The sequence below is a fragment of the Cucumis melo genome, chromosome 6 (assembly GCF_025177605.1).
Source record: "Cucumis melo cultivar AY chromosome 6, USDA_Cmelo_AY_1.0, whole genome shotgun sequence".
NCBI classification, from domain to species: domain Eukaryota; kingdom Viridiplantae; phylum Streptophyta; class Magnoliopsida; order Cucurbitales; family Cucurbitaceae; genus Cucumis; species Cucumis melo.
Window position 1 is genome coordinate 9,868,843 of NC_066862.1, and position 22,866 is coordinate 9,891,708.

Consider the following 22,866-nt stretch of genomic DNA (forward strand, 5'->3'; position numbering starts at 1 on the left):
GATCGATATCATTAACGAAACCATTTAATTTGGTCCTCTTTGTTTACACTGTCCAAAGAAGGGAGAAGAGAAGAGGAAGAAGCGGTGAAGTGGGGAGAGGGAGAGAAAATATAACTTTTATTATTATCATTATTTTGTTTGAAAATAATTAAAAAAGTACATCTAAATGATTAGACAGACCTTTTAAACCTATGATGACAGAGACCTTTTAAACCCATTTTTATAAAAACTTATGGACCAAAAAGGTTTTTTTAAAAAATTTAGGGACTGAATGCACTTATTACTGAAAACTGAGGGACTAAAAGAGTAATTCCCAAATAAAATTATATTTTAATGTATGCATATGTTTGCTTTATGTTCCATCTTTTATCACTCCACCCATTTTCTAAGCAGGATTATCAGTGGATATGCTGGCTTCTGAATTTGAGTATGGAAGAGCGTTGGATAATACATTGAAAGATGAAGCTATGAGTTCTGTGCAAGATGGAAATGTTGGGGTCAATCAAGCAAACATGAGAAGTAGCTTGGATATTTCAGTGCATAGAAACGAATCTGTTAATGTAGATGAAAGGGATTGGTCAAAATCAAAGGAGTTATCTGTAGATCTTATGTCTTCACAAGAAATTGAATCAACCGTTGATGTAGATGGGAGAGCTTGTTCAGCCCCCAAGGAGACATCCGTGGATCTTTTGTCATCCCAAGGAAAGAATGACTCAGAAGAGCCAGAAGATGTGGAGATTGGTAATTTTTTTTTGGAAGATGTAGAAACAAATTTAGATGTAGCACAGGAATTACTAAAACTAAAGAAGAAAGAAAAGATGAAAGAACTTTCCAGTGGGAAGAATTTGGAGAAGTTGGATGGCATATGGAAGAAGGTAATATATATATGACTCCTCGAGTTTCATGCTGTCTCTTTTTGCTTTCTATATCTGAACATAAAACTTCTATGTGGCTTAGTTTGTAGGGAAAAAGAGTAATATAATATATATTTTAAAGTTCGTGCCGACCCCAATGCCCAGACTCTGGAGACATCGGTGATTTTCCTAATTAAGGTCAAGCATGATAAGGGCCGTTTTATGGAAGATATGAGATGAGAGAAACAACTAACTTTTCAAACAAAGAAAGATTCTTGGAGATGTTCTTGAGTTATTTGTTTTTGATGCTCTTTTTGGTGTAATAATATACTGCCCTTACAAGTACACATTTTAAATTTCTTTGTTGCGTATGGAAAAATCTTTGACATTTGACATTTGAAATTTGACAAAGACACTTGACAAAGTCTAGAGTCAAGCTCACAGGGTCTTCTTGCCCCACTGATTTTTCCTAGCTTGTTCCTAGCTTGTTAGGGCATGAAACATGTTCAGTTCGCAGTTTTTCGATTTCCCGGTGGGGATGGGAATGCTCCAATCAAATACCCATTTTGGGGACAAAAATTGCGAAAAGTTTCAGTTTGGGCCTTGTTTTGCATTCCCAGCGTGCAAAGGGGGAAGAAACAGGGCGTTGGGTCAAACATGACATTAGATACATTTGGTTGGGGTTAAATTCAATATTTGAAATTCCGAATCTATTGCAGAGAAGGAGAAAAATAAAAATGGCATCAACGTGTGGAGGGTTGAAAGATTTCTTCAAGTAAAGGAAAAGCCTTAGCAAGGCTTGAAAGCCCTCTTCTAGGAAAACCAAATCTCTGGCCAACTTTGCATCTTCAGGCTCCAGTGGTGTCCGACTAGCTGCTCTCATTTCTCACGGATCCCTCGACCTTCAAGATGATTATGGTGCATTTGAGAATATGCTGAGGCAATTTGATATGAACATGGCCTATCAACCTTGCCTTGGAATGGCTAGAATGGCATGATCGGAGCATGCTTGTAAATTTTGGTATGAATCCTCCAAAAGACATTGAGACACTCCTAAAGGCTGGAAAGGTGCAATTGGAGTGCTTGTGGGATTCTCGAGCTCAAACTACTATGCTTGTGTGTTATATTTGTTTAATGTATGAAGTTCATTGTCAATTTATGCTTGTCTTGAGTTTAAATGTATGAAGTGCTGTGTTATTTTTATGGTACAATTTATGTCATCTTCTTTATGCCTTTGTACTATTTCATTCTTTCTTAGCGCAAGTGGTTTTTCATAGATAATGGTTAAAATGAATACAGGGTGATCCACTAAAGATTCCCAAGGCTGTTCTTCATCAATTATGTCAGAAAGAAGGATGGGATGCACCAAAATTTAATAAAATCCACAGAAAAGAAAATGGTTTTTTCTATGCTGTCAGTGTGCTGCGTAAAGCAAGTGGGAGAGGTAAAAATCGGAAAGCTGGAGGTCTTATCACTCTTCAGTTTCCCAATGAGGATGAAATTTTTGAATCTGCAGAGGTACTTTGACCGCCCTTCACAACTTTTACATAATAATACATTGTGTGGTGAGCAAAAATGAAAAATTGAATTTAAATTTAAATAAGTGGTGCACCGTTATGTTCTTTGTTTAGGTAAGAAAAAGTTCAATTAAAATGGATACCAACGAAAGAAGGGGAGATGAAATGAAATTTCTTTTTAAACGGAGACAAGCCTCTTTATTATTATTAATAATAAGAGACTACGCTTAAAGTATAAGAGAATTATACAGAGAACAAAAGGGCTAAAATAGATACAAACAATAACTAAATCAAACTCAACAATAACAATGAGCTAATCAAAATCCTCTAAACTGGAACCACAAATGAAATCTAGAAAGTAAACTAGGTACAAAGTAATTAAAACAGATGTCAAAAGGAACCCACAGTAAGCTGACAACTTGCCCACAATAAGCATCAAGATGAGTGAAGAGGGAACACCAAGAGAACAACAAAAAGCCTTGCTGAATCTTCACTAAAATAAAACCACAAAACTGCTAAAAATCAATAATTGTTCAACCGGTTGGAAAACAGTTCTTGAACCCAACTTCTTCTTTGATTCTTAGGAGAGTACTAGTTTTGAATTAAGTGTTTCGACTAGTTCTGAATTAAGTGTTTCGAGAGACTTGAATACGAATCTCTTTATTTGGAACCTTCAAACCACACAAGTTTCGCTATACAAATTCCAAGGCAACTGATTATTGAATTAAAAATGTGACTATAGCCTGAAGGTCTGTTCCATTAATATCTTCCTGTGTGAACATTTCATGATCAATTAGAAACCTTCAAAATCTTTGCTGCTTAACACTGAATGGTGAATCAACCTCCAATTCTTTCTTTCTAAAAAATGGATGGGCCAATTGGGAGAACCGAGGAACAAAGGGAGCCATAAAAAACCCAAGCAATTTGAAAATGGAGAAGAATCTATTCCAGCATAAGGAAGAGAAGGGGCATAGCAAAAGTCTCATTGGCCTTTAAGCATAAAGGACAAACAGAGGGCAGTAAACACTTGTTAAGAGCCTTCTTTGCAGAATATCATCACTGTTAAGGGACCCAAAAATCGTGACCGAAATCTGAATATTTTGTGGTCTTCAGAGTCAAACTTTTTCCGATGAGAGGAGGGAGAGTACGGATTGGAATTCTGCAATTTCATCTTCTTGTAAGTGTTCCAAAATTTCTGCTTATATAACGAAAGGCATTTTATTGATAAGGAGAAGCGTCCTTTGATTACCTCAATAGCCGAAATTGAACTGCTGTCCCACATAGTCAAAATTCCTCCTAATGAGCCCACTGATTCTACAAAGTTCCAACCAATATCTCTAGAGCTCCATAGAGATTTTATAAAGACTGCACTGATGGCTTCCATTTTGGATTCTTGGGTCAAGACAATGTACTGGATGGAATTTTTTATGAATTTTTTAAGGGCTTCTCTCTTGGAGGTATCTTTTAGTCCCCTTGTATTCCAAGAAATAATCTTCATGGGGCTACGTGAGGGAAAATAGTGAGCTGACCCCATAGACCAGAATTATGCCACAATCATTGACTAAAGACAGCAGGTCCTTTGGCAATTCTGAGGGACTTTAAAAGGGGGATGGCAGCTTCATCAAATAGTGCAGTAAGCTCAGCCCCTTCTATCTCTGAGGTAACTTTATGATCAAGATCCCTTGGGAAAACCCATTGAATCTTCACTACTGACACTGAAAGTAGAGTCTATAGCCTCAGCAAGATGCTTCTCAGATGAATTGTTAGCATGACAGGGGAAACCTCACAATAAAGTTACATTAGTGTTGGGGTTGGAGAGTTTGGAATAGTGAAAAGACTTGATAGGGGAGCCTGCTGATACTGACCTTATGACACCATCAAAGGACTGAATTTTGGTGCTGCACACCTCTAGGAGATCAGGGTTTTTTTCTCTGAGATGGAAGGCTCTGTGCAGAGGATCTGTGAAGGAGCAGAAATTGGAACTTTGAGGGAGCATAAACCATTTAGTTCTGATTTTAAGAGGGCTGTCCATAAGTTGTTGAAAGAGGTTTGCTTTTTGATGTAGTGTTTATGCATTTTCGGAGCTTGAAAGGTTTTACCTCCTTTGGATGAAGAAAACTTGTTGGAGATACCAGAATCTTGGTGGGCCCTAGGGCAGAATGTAATAGGGAATTGTAGTGGACAGTTTTGAGATTGGCAGCTGTTCGGGAGTGGCCGAAACCTTAATTACAGTGGAGGGTAAATCATAATTACTCTTGGTAATTATCAAGGGGGCTTTATCTTTGTTTCTCTCTCTAATTGAATCACTAACAGCTGTATTAAGGAGGTTTAAATTAATTCAACTGGGCCCCATATCATTTTGGAGACAGCTGTGCTGCAATTGATTGGCGTTTAACAGAGACTGTTCAGTTGCCTGCCCAATTAAATTATCAGCCAACTGTACACCGCGCCTGTCTTCTCCTCCGGCGCCGGAGAGCTGATCAGCCAATTAAAGCTTCTGGATGTTGGAATGGACTTCTAATCCTGGGGAGTACAGCAAATACTGATTTAGGTACATTTAAAACTGGTGGAAAAGCGGAGAGATCAAACCCTTAATCACTCAAAACTTCCCTTATTTGCAGCCGGTCTATGGAGTTACTGAAATTATCTTGCAAGCTGGGGGCTTTGCTGGGGTTAGGTAGGTTTAAGAACTCAAAATCACCATAGTGTAGGAAGATGTTACCTCTCTTTTAGTCTGAGATTCCTATTGTTGAAGAGACAAAACCACAATTTTTTTTTTGACAAGAATCCAGGCTTCGCTACAACTAATGAGGTTTAATGTTTTTGTGGCTATGTCAATTAAGTCTCCAAAATGTTCTCCTATAGCTTCGAAGGTGCTTCTTTGCCAGAAATCCAATGGAAGATTCTTGATTTTGATCCATCCTCCATAACCTTTTATCACAAGTGGCCTACTGTATTGCAAAGGATCCCATTTTTCAAATTTGAGATGGAAGTAACCCCGAGCCTGCCATTTCCCTTTCTCGCCAATGAAGTCTTTGATTGAAACTTTGTCAAAGCTAACGAGGGCATTATCATTATAGAGGGGGTTCATAACGATTCTGGTTTGGGAAAGCTTTTCCAGCTGCCTGTGGATCAACCTCCAATTATCTGATGCAAAAAGTTCTGTAATTATCCATAGGTTATAAAAGTCTACCTTGACCACTTCATGATTCTTAATTAGTCATTGCTTGTGTTTATGGGGGAAGGATGGTCAGAAACTTGATGGATTTCTTTTTGATTGAAAAGGAGGCTGGGATCCTTTTTTCTGGGTCTTGTTGCTGGAATGTTCGAGCTATAGGACTTGACCATCTCTACGCTGTTCACCAGTCCTTTTTTCTGGGTCTTGTTGCTGGAATGTTCGAGCTATAGGACTTGACCATCTCTACGCTGTTCACCAGAAATTGAGGGGAGATCTTTGATGAGTTGCCTGAGAACCAGCTGGTGTAGCTCACCTTTTCTACGAATTTAATTGGCATCTTACAGAAGGACAACTAACCTTGCTGGTTTTCTTCGGAACAGACTGTTATGATGGAGTGTCCTCCTGAATAAGGCCAGAAGTTGCAGCTAAGGATCCATCCAGATTTTGCTTGAAACTTAGAGACCTTCAGCCGGCCTCTATCAATGTCAACTTGCTTTTGGAAGAAGCGTTCAACTGGAGGATTGAGTTCATCAATGGCTTCCTGAGTCCATCAGAGTTGATCATTGGAAAGTGATAAGAGTTTTGTTGGCTTTCATGTCTTCATGAAACAACTTTCATTTTGTTTAGGATCTCATGGTAAATAAGAAAAGGGAGAGGACGTTAATGGTTATTGGGATATTTGTCTAGGTCGTCTTGTATAGGATCTCATATGCTATCTGGACACTATTTATTCTTAATGTAATTTCTCTTACTTGTCAGAAAAGAAAATATAAATATGCATTTGTCATTAATTATCCTTAATTGCCGAAGCATTTCCAAATCACCTAACACTTCCTTGGCTTTTCTTGTCCTAGAACTGTCTCTTCATTCTCATCTTCTCTGTATCTAGTGCCAGCCTGTGACTTTTCTACTGATTACTAGTTCGTTTCTAATATTTTTTCTTACAGGATGCCCAGAATAAGGTGGCAGCTTTTGCTCTTTGTCACTTGTTTCCAGATCTTCCTTTTCATGTTGCACTTATTGAGCCATATGCTTCTCTTGTTATGCAGTGGAAGGCAGGTAACTGTTTTCGCCATGCACCCATTTAATTGGCTCTGCTTTTCATTCCAATCCACGATGCGGTAGAGGAAAATATATAGAATATTAAAGCTTGAAAATAGTTAGGAAAAGATTATTATCAATAAAAAAAAATGTGTGTGTATGTGCGTTTTAATGTTGAATGTTTAGTCATGTTACACAGCAGGATTAGTAAATTTGTTGATACAACTAATACAATGATTTCTTATAATTGATCAAACAAATATTTGAAGTTTTATCTAGTATTTCAAATATGTAATCCCTGCATCATAAACATCTATTTGATTTGTTAAACTAGAATTCCAGAACAACAATATAAGTATTTGTGTACATATCCTTTATTGCTAATACCCTTTAATCTTTGCCATTGATTTTTCATCAAAAATGTACATGTTTATGATATCGAGCACCATTGTGCTTGCTTGGAATTTGTAATCTTGCAGGGGAGTCAATTAGCAAAGTTGACGACAATGAGAAGGATCGAAGGGCTAGTTTTGTTGATTCTTTGCTTGATGCTTCCAATATTGGTTCTGCTTCTAAAACTCTTGTTGGGAAAATTGAACAGCTCAATATTGAGGATGATAAGAAGCCACGTGCTCTTGATCTTAATTCACATTCATTCGGGGAAAGTAAGTAGTTTAAACTTGGAAGAAATAATACAAGCTTTTGAATTGGAATTTTTATTCTGTTTTAATTAGCTATATTAAAAGGTAGTTGATGAAATTGCAAAAGATGCAATAGTTAATAAGGTGTCTTCAGAGCTAGAATATTTGCAGATTATAGTAAAGAAAACCAGATTAAATCCACACCAGAAAGGATCAGGAGGTTGAGCAAATTTTGTTTTATATTTTTTCTTTAACCAGAAACAACTGTTTCTTCTTGTTGATGTAATAATAATTATAAAATAATAGTAACAATAAAATATTCAAAGTATTCAATCAGATATAGCTCAAATAGACTCAATTGCAATCAAATAGGGAGCAGCTGTGGGAATAATAGACCTTTGAAGCATGCATTATTAAAAGCTTTTCAGCCACTTGCTCATCCAATGAGGCATCTCTAAGAAGGTTTTCATGCAAATAAGCTGTATTAACTTCCTCAGTAAAAGGGCACTTAAATCAAGATTTGACTTCAGGCCCTAACCAACCAAAATAAGCTGTTTATTGACTTCCTAGAGATATTTATTCAAGGGCTTCTTAAACTTGAGGTCTCTTTGCCGCTTGTGTGCCAACGGAAGGTGCTACTGCCATGGATGCTACAGACCACCTTACACCAAAGGGAACTCTGTTCTACAATGAATCTCCACCCCCACTTGGCAAGCAGAGCCATGTTTCTAAATTTCAGCTTGTCCAAACCGAGACCCCATCTCCTTGGGCTTTGGATACTAAATCCCATTTCACAAGATGGTTCAATTTGCTACCCTTGTTTCATTCCCAAAAGAAGTTCCTCATGGTTCTTTCAATGGAATTAGTTACTTTTTCTGGCATGGGGAAGGTGGACATGAAGTAGGTGGGAACATTGGAGAGTACAGATGAGCGAAGAGTAAGTCTTCCTCCTCTTAAAAGATTAAATTGCTTCCATTTTTCTCGCTTCTTCTGTACTTTAACCAAGACAGTCTGCCAAAAGTTAGCACTTTTTGGGTATCCTCCCAAAGGAAGACCTAGGTACATCAAAGGAAGATTTTCTATTTTGCAATTCAGCATGGATGCCGCAGAGGAGATCTTGCTGTCCTCAATATTAGTACCGCAAATGGCTGACTTCTCCCAATTGATCTTTTGCTCGGAGCACCACTCAAAAATTGTATTAATTGGGATGTTCCATAGGCATTTGTTTCTCTTTTCTTTGCTTGCTCATTTTGGTGGTTCCTTTCTCTGAACATTTTTTTTGTAGTTCCTTCAATGAAAGAACTCATTTCGTGTTGGGGAAAAAGACAGTTGGGTTGATTGTATGTGCTCGTGAGAGTTATTGTCTGTTGATCAGTTGATGAGAATATTATGGGAGCTCATTAGTTATCTGTCTTTTCATTTTAAAATTGCATTATACACTTTTTTAATATTAGATTATATTAGTTTAAGACTCCCATGCATGTTTTTTATCTATTAATTATGTTGAGTGTTTTCTATGTAACCTATGGCATAATTTGACTACATATATATGGTTACTCCTCTTCATAGTTAAGGACTTAAAGTAATCCTCGGAGAATTATCAATTATGATTTTTTCTTCTTCTTTGGATTGCAGAATTAGACTACAACACCCAGAATGAGAGTTCTCGATTGAGACTGGAACACGAGAATAAAATGAGAACTAAAAAATATCAGGTCTGTGCATATTATATTAGAAATTTTCTTCTAGATGTATTGTTGATGATATGTTCTCTGGTTGACTCTTCACCTATATGATAAGAAACAAAGAAAAAAAAAAATTCCTATTGTTAGTTAGAGTTAGTTTGATTGAACTTGTTCTAATAATAATAATAGTTTCATTCAAGAAAAAGAGTGCACTTTGAATATTGTTATAAAATTTACAGGGGAAGGCTAATAGAGCTTTTATTATTATTATTATTATTATTTTCGGAAAAGTTAACGACAAACTAACAATAGGGACTGATTTTGTGATTTTTTTTAAAATGAGAATCTATTTCTCATTGACATAATAAAAAAGAATAAATGTTCAAGGATACAAACTCATGAAAGAGGAGAAAGAACATATAGCAAATAACTAACTAACTAAAAGGTCATGGGATCAATCTATATTGGTCACCTACCTAGGAATTAATTTCTTATGAGTTCTCTTGATACCCAAATGTTGTAGGGTCAAGCGGGTTGTCTCACGAGATTAGTTGAGGTGCATGTAAGACTAGATACTTATGGATATTAAAAAAAAACATATAGTAAATACAACCATAAAGTGATTATCCAAGTTAAATAAACAAATATGGCAAAAACAGTTCCAAAACCTTCAATTGAAATACTTAGAGCACTTGCAAAGGAGTGAGGCCTCCACCAAGCATTGGAAGCTGAAAGATGCTTAAAAAAATACTCTTGTTGGTGGTGCTTACTTTCCATTTTTCGCATCCGGCAGGTGTTTGATGATTCTTTTGACGCCATTGTGGTTTAAATTTTGGTTGGTCATACTCTGGAGCCTAATTATAAGTTATGGTCAAATGTGATCAAAGCTATTCTTGCAGAAATTTGGTTTAAAAGTGGTGTACCAAATGAGAGAATGTTATTATTGGTTAGAAGTCTTGAATACGAGAAGACAAGTTTCTATTTATAGCAAACTAATCTATCCTAATTAATAAAAGAAATTAGTCCTTAATCCTAATTAATAAAAGAAACTAATCCTAATCCTAATCCTAATAAATAAAAAAAACCTAATCTTAATCCTAATAGATTGAGGATTTGACCTAATAGCCTATTCCTACTACATCATTCTATCCCTAAAAGAAAAAAAACTTGTCCTCGAGTTTTAAAACGAAAATGAAGGTACACATAAAATGGTAAGCCATTTAAATGAAAACAACTCTAAAAAACTAATGTCAACCACATCCAAATTTCACAAGTTGAGCTAGGATTTGTCCTTTGAAACGGAATAAATTTTTCAGCAAAATCACCGTGATTTAGTCCAAGAGTTATGTTGTTCAAGAGATCCATTGCCATCATAACCAAGTCACGCATTGTTTCATCCTCTTCTCCTTTTTTCTTTTTGGAGTCTTGCAGTTCAACCATGTCAGCCTTTCCAGTGATTTTGCTAGAATGCCTGCACTTTCTCATTTCCAAATATGGCATCTCCCACGTTGCTTCGCAATCAACTGGAATTAGGTTTTCAAGTTTATTCAAATAAGTTGTCGCAAGTATTCTCTTCTTCTACCTCTTCAATGACTTTGATTTTTGCATTCTTATGTTGTGGAGAGACTCATGAGTTGGGTCACTTTCCTCCATTTTTGACATTGATTTCCTTTCCGATTTGACCATAATCTCCCATGTGAGAGTATTTTTTCAATTTCATTCTCACGTGGTATTTCTTCTTTAATCGGTTTATTATATTCTTCAACTTGAATCTCGATCTGCTTGTCTTCAACGATGATTTTCACTTCAGCATCAAGAATTTTAATTGTGTTATCTTCTTTTTTTGAAATTTTTGGTGGACTCTCCGACTTTTGTTCATTGTTTTCTTTCTACAGTGAATTTCTTGAATAGCATATTTTTTATATTTTTACAAATATTTTGAAAATTGCTTCACTTTTTGAGTTGTCTTTACCAACAAACAAATGCTAGGTTTTCTTGACATCCTTCTTTATTTCTTCAAAAACTTCACGAGTGATGTACAAATTAGGTCTTCTTGAATAAGTTTCTTCATCAAAATTGTCTTACGACTGGTTCTAGAAATATTTCTAAGTTTTTCTTGCATATTTCTCAGTCTTTCTTGGTTGTTTGTCATAACAAAAATAATAATTTGTCAAAAATTCTAGTAGTTTTTCTATGAAAGTTCCCTTCTTGCAAAATCTTGATAATTTTGTTTTGTTTTTTATTTTGCATTTTAAGGGTTCCCTCATTTTAAATGTGTGTTGTTTGGCAACAAACACGACTTACAAAGCTCTCTCCTATGACCAGCATCACGAAGAGTTTACCGATCTTCCACTGATGGCAATCAACGATGTCCTAGATGGCTGCGTTGATACCAATTTGATGTAAACCAAATGAAAGAATTTTATTAACTTTTAGAAATTGTGAATACAAAAAGACGAGTACTCTCGTTATAGCAAACTAATTGTAATCCTAATTAATAAAAGAAACTAATCCTTAATCCTAATTAATAAAAGAAACTAAGCCTAGTATAAGGGTTTTTATTTTTGCTTCTTGGATATGATGAGAGCGCTAAGGGGGTGTCAACCTAGTTGAGATGTTTGCATGCGCCTGCTGATCCTCCCTCTCCCTATTGCTCTTTGTATAACCCTCATGTACATTGAGTTTTTGTCTCTATGTTTTTCAATATTAATAATAGCGAGACTCATTTTTTTTTCCAAAAAAGGAACTAATCTTGATCCTAATAGATTAAGGATTTGACCATAATATCCTATTCCTACTACGTCATTAAGAAATCGACAAGTCTTTCAAGATAAGTCTCTTCCTTGGTTTGTGTTGTAGTTAGAGCGAAATATGATATAACTCCCTTACTTCATTCTATACAATTGAGTTCAATGTATATAAGTATGCATGGAAACCCTAAATAAAAACTAGTAAATTACAATAAAGGACAAAAGACTAACAAGTTTCAATAATTACATATATACTATAACACTCTCCCTCGAGCTGGAGCATATTTATTAATCATGCCTAGCTTGTTACATAGGTACTCTATCCGAACTCCATTCAAAGCTTTTGTAAAGATATCCTCTAATTGTTCTCTAGTTTTCACATATCTAGTAGATCCCAAACCTTGTTGTATTTTTTCTTGAACAAAATGACAATCAATTTCAATTTGTTTATTATGCTCATGAATACTGGGTTAGATGCGATATGGAGAGCAACTTGATTGTCACACCACAACATAGTCAGAATTGTAGTGTTAAAACCAAACTCAATCAAGAGTTGATGTAACCACATTATTTTACACACTGATTGTGCCATTGCCCTGTATTCTGACTTAACACTTGATCGTGAAACTACGTTTTGCTTCTTACTCTTCTACAAAACCAAATTGCCTCCAACAAAACATAATATAGAGAATTCGATCTTCTGTCTTCTCTTGATCTTGCCCAATTAGCATTTGAAAAACATTCAATGTTTATATGGCCATGATCTTTATATAAAATCCCAGTTTAGGTGTAGCCTTAAGGTAACGTAGAATTTGTTGTACTGCATCCCAATGTTCCACTGTAGATGAGGTCATAAATTGACTCAATGCTTACCGAATAAGCTATGTCTGGACGTGTTACTATAAGGTAATTTAACTTCCCAACTAGTCTTCTATAGCTTGGTTTTGGATTCGACAATCGTATCTATTCCAATAGCCTCACTATCCAAATCGTGATTTGATATAATGGAGACAATTTTCTTCGTTGGTCACAAAGTGTTAGATGGTATATTCGTGGAGAAGGGAAAATTGGCTACATTACCGGAGAGAAAACTGCCCTTAAACCAGACAACCCTTTGTTTGCTACATAGGAAGCTGAAAACTCCATGGTTATGACTTGGCTTGTAAACTCCATGGTTGAAGACGTTTGCTGTAATTACATGTGCTACTCTACAACCAAGGAGTTGTGGGACAGTGACACAAATGTACTCTGATTTAGGCAATCAATCACAGGTATTTGAGTTAAATTTACAAGTTTCTTGTCGGCCTCAATATTGAATTTGATGAGGTTAGAGGTCGAATACTTGGGAAAACCGTATGTAGGAACACTCGGGAAAATCAGCCTTTTTTTAGCCAAAATTTTCTTAGGGGAGAGACATCTAACCTTAAAAATAATCTTTGGGACACCTCACTATTGTGAAATTATGAGTTCTAATTCTTTGGTGCCAAATGTGGAGAGTTCTTCTTTAGGGGGAGAAACACTATAGATTGACTTGACAAGTCAAAAACCTGAACTATGGGTTTCCACTTGAAGAAACATGACTAAAAGGAATCGGTAACAAACAATTGGTCTATCACAAAACCAATCTGATAACCCAATAAGTGATTATGAAAATCCAAGTAACATATATTCTCCATTTACTTCTTCTAATTCTCCTGGTTAGTCTCATAATTCCTTGCCTGTGTCTCTGATCTTGATATTCCAATTGCCCATAGGAAAGGTACTTGCAATTGTGTCCATTACCCATAACCAACTTAAGCCTTGTATAAGCGTTATGTACTTTAAGCCTTGTCTCTTTAATATTAATAATTATTTAATAATGAGATATGTATCCTTTTCAGAAAAAAGCCAACTTGTTTGGTCCAAGGAATATATAGGAGGCTCTGAATGATTTGAATTGGAAATTAATAGTGATGGAAGAGTTGAATGCTCTGAAACAAAATTACCATTGGACATAGTTGAACTACCAAAAGATAAGAAAATAGTTGGATGCAAGTGGGTGTTCATGGTGAAATGTAAAGTTGAGGGTAGTGTTGAAAGGTACAAGGCCAGATTGGTTGCTAAGGGGTTTACTCAGACCTATGGAATTGATTACCAAGAAACATTTTGCTCCAGTTGCTAAAATCAATTCTATTAGAATTTTGTTGTCTGTTGCAGTTAACTTTGATTGGCCTCTTTATCAACTAGGTGTTAAAATTGGCTTTCTCAACGGGGAACTTCTAGAAGAGGTATTTATGGACTTGCCACTTGGTTTTGAGGTAGATCTCTATGCAAGTTAAAGAGATCACTATACGCAGTGTTTTGAAAGGCACGGCAAGGCGCGCGTCTAGGCCCAAGTCGCATGGTTTGGGCTTCTCCTTGAACAGGCGAGGCGCGGCTTGGGTGTGCGACTTACATGAGTCGCAAAGGCACAAAGGCTCTTGAGGCGCGGGCTTTTCACTTAGTTGTGGGCTGGGCTTTTAAAATATATATATATATATATATATATTATAATATATATTTTTTAAACCTAATTACATGTCTTTTAAGCTAAGAAACATCCCAACTCTACGTTTTAAACAGAGCGGCTTCAACAATCCACCTTGGTCAAGTCTCATTTCCATCTTGGTTATATACTTATATTTTATACATTATTGCTCCTTTCAATTTTGTAGATACATGCATATAAATACATACATACAATATATACATATACATATATATATATATATATATATATATATATATATATAGTGCGCCTCAAGAAAAAAAGCCCGTGCCTTTTTGTGTGCGCCTTGCGCCGAGGCTCCAAAGGCCATTGCGCCTTAGTGCGTCTTGAGCCTTTTAAAACACTGACTATATGGTCCAAAAGTGGTATTCTTTTGTATATTCCTTGGAACAAACGGCTTGCGAGGTGTTCTCATGTATTCAAAGAAGGTCTCTACGTTGAATCCTGTGATCCCATTTCCTCCTTGACTATTATTGATAACCACTTGCAAAATTTCAACCCCACTAGAGTGTTAAAGTATTGATAATATGTGAAATTTACTATAATCCATGAATTCAAGCTTTTGAGTTCAATAGGAATTTAATGTGTATTTTTCAAGCTCTTAATGGTAATTGCTAATTTCTTCTATAAAAAAAAACCCTTTTTAATCGTTACTTTTCTCAAACGGTTTCTTCAATTCTTTTTTATCCAGGAGATGTTGAAAAACAGAGCTGGGCTTCCCATTGCTTCATTAAGAGGTGATATATTGCGTCTCCTGAAGGAGAATAATGTTCTTGTTGTTTGCGGGGATACAGGTTCTGGAAAGACTACTCAGGTTCATTATTGTTTCAACTACAATTATTCCTATATTATTGCATTTTCTCTAAAGAAGAAAAAAAATTAATGAATAGGTGATTTCATCAATACCTAGTTCATGCAAGAGTACTAATTAAGGGTATATGAGTAAGATTAGTAGGGATATTAGTTTCGGGTATTATGGGTAATTAGCTAGTGATGTCTTGGTTATAAATAAGAGGAGTTGTGCACCTTAGAGGATGTGGATCATTTCGGTAGGATTTTTCTTTGACGGAATTTGGGGAAGAGATTGCCCTCACGTAAGGCTATTTTTCTGTAAATTATTTATTGATATCTTGGTGTTTCTTTAAGTATTTTCGTTAGATAATATCCTAATAGTTTTATGAGGGATTTTCCCCTTTTAATGTGCTCTGCTCGACTGCATTAATAGCACATGTACAAAATGTTTCTCCTAAGATCTTCCACTTATTTTTCTCTTGAAGATTTCTCTAACAATTGTTTTATGTAGGTCCCACAATTTATATTGGATGAGATGATAGAATCAGGATGTGGAGGACTGTGCAACATAGTATGCACACAACCAAGAAGAATAGCGGTAACAATAAGTTATACTTTTGAGATCTTTATGTTTGTGAGATTGAAATCTTATTGCTATTCTCCTGCAAATCATACAGATTTAAATCTTATTGCTATTCTCCTATAAATCAGCTGGATTGAACTCTTATTGCTACTTTCCTGCAAATCATATTATCGATGTTGATCATTGATTTGTATTGGTTCAAATTGAAACTCCTGAAGGAAGTAAGATAATATTTGTCAACCTATGGTTTTCTGAAACGGAGACATAAACTTCTTTATTAATAAGAACTCAGAGTACAAGAGAGTTATACGAAGAGAGCAATAAAGAAGTCTAAAACAAGGGAAACCTGGGAGGAACAGCAGGTGCATCCGAACATCTCAACTAGGTTGACACCCACTTAACGCTAATCATCATATGCGGAGTATACAAAACCAAAACTTGCAAAGATTAAATAATGTCCAGCTTAATACAAGGGGCCAGAAGACAATAAAGGACCAGAAACAAGTTTAACAAAATAGGAAAGCCAAAAAATATAAAACTCAAAATTATAAGGCTAAAAATGAGCAATCCACCAAGGCTTCAGAACGCAGGAGGTTTGCTGTGAAGAAGCTTCAGACTGAGTAATCTGCAAACAATAGACTGAAGCAGCAACTAACATGCAGGTTGAGAGAGAAAAGCAGTCTAGTTGAGGCAAATGTCTTGAATGGAATAATTTTCGAACTCCTTATTTAAGGTGCACAAAGCTGTAGCATTAAGATCTACTGAACACATAATTTCTGCACTTGGTCTTGCTTTATCATGGAAAATTTGTTGATTACACTCGAACCATAATTCTGCGAGGAGAGCTTTTGACATATTTTCCCATATTAAACATGATTTCTTGGGTAAAGATCGGCCCGACAGAAGTTGAAACACATTAGCGCTTAGGGATCGATCAAAGACCCAATTAAAATTGAATAAGGAGAAAATCCTAACCAAGGATGAAACAGGGGCAGTTCATAAAAAGTTGAGGAATATCCTCATTAGCCTTCATACATAGAGGACAAATCGAAGGAAGGAGGCATTTGTTAGGGGATTTCTTTTGCAAGATTTCTGAACTGTTGAGGGACTTGAAAACCTTAATCCAAATCAAGATGTTAATTCTCCCTGGGCTGCTTGATTTCCAAATAGCTGTAAAAAGAAAGACGTTTGTTCATCGGGGAGACAGTTTTTAGGTCCATGACATTTTCCATCATTTATAGCACTTTATTTTAGAAAAAGAACGCACATGTATATTCCATCAAAAAGCGTTGAAACAACCTAAGGGCAATGGGTTGAGAAAACCCCTCCCTAGGGAGCTAGAGGAGAGCCTTTCAATTGCTAGAGATCATCAAAAGACTATAATTACAAAATGGATGCTGTATGCTGAACAGAAACCCAAAAAGAATCAAAAGAAGCATGCATACCTTAAAATACGGAAGATTTTGATGACGACTCGTCCGCAAGTGTCAGCTGTGAAGAACCTGAAATTTTGGCTCCAAAATATGCCTCGGAACAGGAAGATACTATTTTCAGAAAAGAGGTTGCAGATCTCAGTTTTTGACAGGTCCTTCACCTAAAAAGAGTGCCAAATTGATGCGGACTAATGCGGTGAAAGCTTTACTGTCTAAAATATGGTTTGAAAGGTATCAACGAGTATTTCACGATAAGAAAACAACTTGGAGGGAGCTTTTTGTTACTATTCAGCTCAACGCCTCGGCTTGGTGCAGTCTTTCCAAGCAATTTGCAGATTTCTCAATCTAAGACCTAAGCTTAAATTGGCCAGCAATCTTTATCTCCATATTTTTAGAAATATTTTTGATGGCTTTGTAGTTTTGGTTGGCTGTTTAGTGTAGTTTTGATTATATTGCAGCTGTGGATCTTGAGTTGTATTAGTCCTTGTGGTTCGACATTGTATTCTGTGGCTGGTAAGGAATTTGTTTTTAATGTAGTAGGAATATGGTATTATGGTCAAATCCTAATTTATCAGGATTAGGATTAGGTTCTTTTCTTAGGTTTATTAGGATTAAGATTAGTTTCTTTTATTAATTAGGATTAGGATTAGTTTGTTTTTCAATTTTAAGAACTTGATCATGCGAAAAATAAAAAGGGCCAAGTTGATGGCCAAGTCATATGTAATGATCGCACCCAAAGTCTGGTGTAACCATATGCATGGAGTGAGGTGTTTACCTTTCATTGAAAGGGCACATGTTCTCACTACTTTACCTGTTCATTTTCTTAACGAAGAGGCTCGCTTCCTTTTCTAAAACAAAAAACATACGTGGCATAGTGATATTAAAATTTAATGTGTCCCTTATCCTACAATGTCATTAATTGGCATGTTGCAATGTCCGTCGCTGTGTGGGCTTGATATATTACTAACACGTTATGCTTGTTAGTGCATCACACTAGCTAGACCTAGAATTTTTTTTCTTTTTCCATCAAGCATGAAACAAATCCAGTAGGTTTTTCTTTTGCTTGCTTGCTTAATGAATGAATATCTTAGCTTCTGTGTCCTAAATTATGGTACTTAATGTTGTAGGCTATTTCGGTTGCGGAAAGAGTTTCTGATGAACGTTGCGAGCCTGCCCCAGGTTCAAATGGCTCTTTAGTTGGTTATCATGTTCGTCTAGATAATGCAAGGTGTCGATATGCTTTCATAAATTTGTGGATTCTTTAAGATTATTGTATTTTCTGTTTATATTATTTAATCCTTTAATGTGGTTTTAACATTTCATACTATGTGAAATCTTTTTTAGGCATCCATTTATTAATTTGGAAAATAGAACAAAGTTTTTCATTGATATAATGAAAAAAATCTAATGCTAAATATACAAGATATTATAATATAGAAGCTGAGAATGATATACAATAACTAAACGCAATAAATAAAAACATTCTTAGGCAAAGGTCCATGTTAGAGTTAGCCGATAGGGAGATTTTGGGAGATTTACCCTAAATATATATATATATATTTTTTTTTATCTCATTATAGTATTCTATTTATTCTTCCCCCTTGTACCTATTGTAATTATCATAAAATAATAAGAACAAAAGTATCGTGGTTTTTCTCCTGGTACTCGGGTTTCCACGTAAGTCGGTGTTTCGTTTGTTAGTCCTAAATGGAATAATTAACGAAAGCTTTGGAAAGAGAACAAAATAGGTCAGCTTCTTTACCTTTGTTGAATAAACCCATTTCCCATTCAGGATGTAATTCCCAAGAATCTTTCAATTCTACTGTGCGATGAATAGCACTTTTCAGACAACTTCTCATAAAGCTCCGAAAGGCTTCGATGAAGAGTCATTGGCAAGTGTAAGCAGTGAAGAACTTGAAAGATAAGAAGTTGAAGAGATCGAAATTACAGATGAAATGCCTGATGATACAAACAAAGCTTTAGGTCTTTTATTCTAAATTAAGAAGATCAATTACATTCCAACAAGGAAAGCTTCCTCTTTACTCCACTGGAAAAGAAAGACATACCTCAAAAGTTGCATTCCATATTGGAAGCCTGAGAAATTTCCTTAGCCTAATCCAAAGGAAAACAGGACAATCAGTGGATATCCTTCAGGGTTGACAAATGAAGATTAGCTCTTGAATTACGAGAGGACTTTGTCAAAAATGAAAGTGGCTGATTCTTAAAAGATTTCTAAAGGAAGTAATCCTTACACTGTACTAATTCAAGAAACTAAAAGAGACAGCATTCACAAAAAGCATCTAGAGCTTAAAAGATGTTGGCTGGACTTTTGTTGGAAGCTTTAAGGAGTTTTGCGAGCAGTTTTTAAAAGGTGGGATGTAGGATTTTTCAGAGACTGACATTGTTAAAGCAAATTTCTCATTGACAGTTAAGTGTTTGACTATTTGCAAAACGCAATGCAAAATGTCCAGAGCATAAGACAGTTTAGCAATTTCTTTGGACTGGAGTAATGTGGTGAAGGCAGTGCTGACAGTTTATTGGTTTTCCAGAGTTAAGACAGCTCGTTTTGGTCCTCTCTTTCTATGGCTTTTGCTGCTGTTTATTCTAGTCAAGAAATTAGTTTAATTTTGTGTGGTTTCCTCTCCATGGAATTCTGACCATGTTATCTAATTCGAGGATTTTCATGGCACGGAAGATTACATCGTACCCATGGGCTGTTGACGTCTCTTTAGCCTATTTATTATGCTTTATACAATTTTGTTTCAAGCTTCTACTGTTTGCTTAATTCTGATTTTCTTTTTGGTTGTAAGTTCTTAAAGGTCCAGTTTGTATCGTATTGTCTCGTTAAGATCCTTGAGTTCATTTGGAAATGGAGATGATGTTGGTGCATTAGTCTCATTTCATTATCCTAATGAAGAGACTCGTTTCTTGTTAAAAAAGCAAAACCCTAGGCTTCCATTAAGATCTACTATCTAACCACTCTAATGCAATTCCAAATCCACAATCTCCACTAATATGCAATTATATTGCTTAATTTATGGTATAGTTAGATCTAATTTACCATGACTCTGTCAATTTGCACTTTTGGGTTGATTGGTGATTTAATCTAGTTTGGACTCAAAACACTCAATCCAAATGTAAATTTTTTATTACATTCCATTCCAATGCAATTGACGATGTTCAAACACCCCCTAAAACTTCATCTAATTTCTTCTTAAACCTGTAAGTTATAGTTGTTATTATTGTTTTATTTAATCTTCTTTCCTATCGCAGGAATGAAAATACAAAACTACTATTCTGTACAACGGGCATTCTTCTGAGGCAAATTGTGGTCTGTCATCTTATTTTTTGATTCCCAATGACATACACTATTTGAAATTGATACTATATGGTAACTTAAGGACACAAATTGCATGTTTGTTTATTTCTTCTTAAACGTGCACCTTTTTCTGACTCATCAGATATGGCATTTTTTGTTTAAAGTTATGCAAATAAAAAAAGAAAAACATTAATTTTGGTGCGTTTGAGAGCTTCAGACTGATAGGAGTCGAGATGAAATAGTGGGGCAGTGAACCTATTAGAAAGTGAGTAGATAGAGTTGAAATCAGGTTGTGAACGATGACCTAGACAAAAAATTAGAAGTCTACTGACCTATTAGAAACTTATGAAAGTATGGAGACTTATTATATGTAATCTTGGTCATTCGATGTCAAGTGGTAGTCTTAAATTCGCCAAACTCCGATAAGCTCAACCTTTTAGGTCAATTAGTGATTTAAGATGGTACTAAAGTAGGTGGTTAGGAGGTCCTGTGTTCAAGCCCTTGTAAGGTTATTTCCTCTCCAATTAATACTGATTTTCATTTGTTGGGTATTTAACATATTTCAAGCTTACGAGTGACGGAGAATGTTGTTATAATATATATTTATATTATGTGTCCTTAATCATAATTGTACATACTGTCTAGGGTTTCTATGTTCTCTATGTATATGTATCTTTACTCCAATTCAATATAGAATAATAACATTTTTCTCTAAAAAATATTCAGTACATGGTATCAGAGCCTCTAGGGTTTGGAAATATTCGATTGACGACTTCGCTCTCCATTAGGGTTTAAGTTTAGGTCATCTTCAAGTGGCCATTTTTCACATCGTCCAAGAGAAGTGCCGCTACCATCCGCAGCAGTCTGACAGCGCCGTTTGCCGAAAACCACCGCACGTGAAGCTCACCCATCGCTGATCCTTTTCTGCACTGTCATGAAGTGCTAGCACGTGGCTGCTCCAATTCAACTTCCGTCTTCTGGGCCCATCTCGAATCCTCTTTTCCGGTGGTTCCATCAAAATCTATTCCGATTTGATGAAAGTTGAAGAGTACATCTTGGTTCTAGGGTTTGTGGCTTTTTTTTCCAATTTTGCAACTGATTTGTGTCGTTGATCAGTTTGGTTAATTTATTCCGTTTGTGTAAGCAACGATCAATGTTCACATTCAATATGGAAGAGATCAAGAATTTGGTAGTATCTAATGTAATTCCCTTAGCCTCCAAGATTATTGAAAATAAGTTAAGTGGATCTAGTTATTATAATTGGCATCAGACAATTTTGTTTTACCTGCGAAGTACTGATATGGATGATCATATGATTGGCGATCCACCGGAAGATGCAAAGAAGAAGGATTGGCTTTGTGATGATGCTGACTATATCTTCAGATAAAAATTTCTATTAAAAGTGAGGTAATTGGATTGATTGATCATTGTGAGTTTGTTAAGGAACTTTTGGAATTTTTAGAATTCCTATATTTAGGTAAAGTGCAAGTACATAGAATGTTTGAAGTTTGTATGCAGTTCTTCCTTGCCGAACAAAAAGTAGAATCTATTACCATTTGCTTTATGCTCCTTGAAAGCATAGCTGTTGAGCTTGCTTTGTTATGACCCTTCAGTTCAGATGTTAAAGTTCAACAAGCTCAACGAGAAAAGATGGTGATAATGATCTTTTTGAATGGACCTTACTTGAATTTGGAATGCCCAAAGCACAAATTCTCCCCGACTCTAAGATCCTGTTATTAGACGATGCTTTCACTCGTGTTCTCGCATTGAAAGCTCTCAATCTAGTGTCTATTCCTCAATCTTGTAGCGCTCTCATTAGCAAGAACAATAACCTCAGGTTACCTTGAGGGATGGATAGCAACTTTTAGAGGAATAGTTATGATAATTGAAAATCAGATTTTGCAGCGAGTATAACTACTGTCGTAGGCTAGGCCATTTGAAACATGATTGTGGGAGGTTGTTGTATAAGAACAATCAACGATCTTAGCCTGCTCAGATAGCTTCTACAAGTGATATGATAGAGTCGTCAGTTACTATTTCTACAGACAAGTTTGCTAAATTTCAGATATAATTTAGATATACCAAAATTCATTGCAAGCGTCATCTTCCTCTATTCCTATTGCATCCACTGTTGACACAAGTAATACAAAATATCTCCTTACATCATCTACCAATTGTCTAGTCCCATAACTTATATGACAGGTAATTCTCACTTATCTTCTAGACCATTGTCTCCGCCCCTTTCCCATCCGCCACTTTGGCAGATGACTTAACGTTCTCTATTCTTGGCTTCGACACTATTCACTTTACCATCTTTTTATTTGTCTTTTGTTTTATGTTTGCCTAACCTAAATTTAATTTCTATTAGCCAACTTATTCACGACCGTAATTGTGTTGTGTTCTTCTTTCCTAGCTATTGCTTGTTTTAGGATCGTGTGACGAAGAAGATTATTGGTAGACGATTTGAGTCGAGGGGCCTTTATGCCTTTGATTAGCAAGCACTGAAAGTTATGGCATGCTCTATCATTCCATGTCCATTTGAAGTC

At 35.8% G+C, this 22,866-nt stretch overlaps 1 protein-coding gene across 2 annotated transcripts in view; it reads left to right on the forward strand.

Moving 5' to 3' along the window:
• The window catches only part of LOC103496088 (DExH-box ATP-dependent RNA helicase DExH7, chloroplastic), an 85,322-nt gene that overhangs the window by 17,646 nt on the left and 44,810 nt on the right, over window positions 1-22,866 (forward strand). For both annotated transcript variants that reach the window (XM_008457814.3, XM_017046418.2), the window contains exons 6-14: window positions 394-875; window positions 2,154-2,372; window positions 6,497-6,608; window positions 7,070-7,255; window positions 8,867-8,946; window positions 14,885-15,007; window positions 15,497-15,583; window positions 18,129-18,229; window positions 20,275-20,332. In XM_008457814.3, the coding sequence (XP_008456036.1) occupies window positions 394-875; window positions 2,154-2,372; window positions 6,497-6,608; window positions 7,070-7,255; window positions 8,867-8,946; window positions 14,885-15,007; window positions 15,497-15,583; window positions 18,129-18,229; window positions 20,275-20,332 (1,448 nt within the window). The remainder of the gene's footprint in view (window positions 1-393; window positions 876-2,153; window positions 2,373-6,496; window positions 6,609-7,069; window positions 7,256-8,866; window positions 8,947-14,884; window positions 15,008-15,496; window positions 15,584-18,128; window positions 18,230-20,274; window positions 20,333-22,866) is intronic.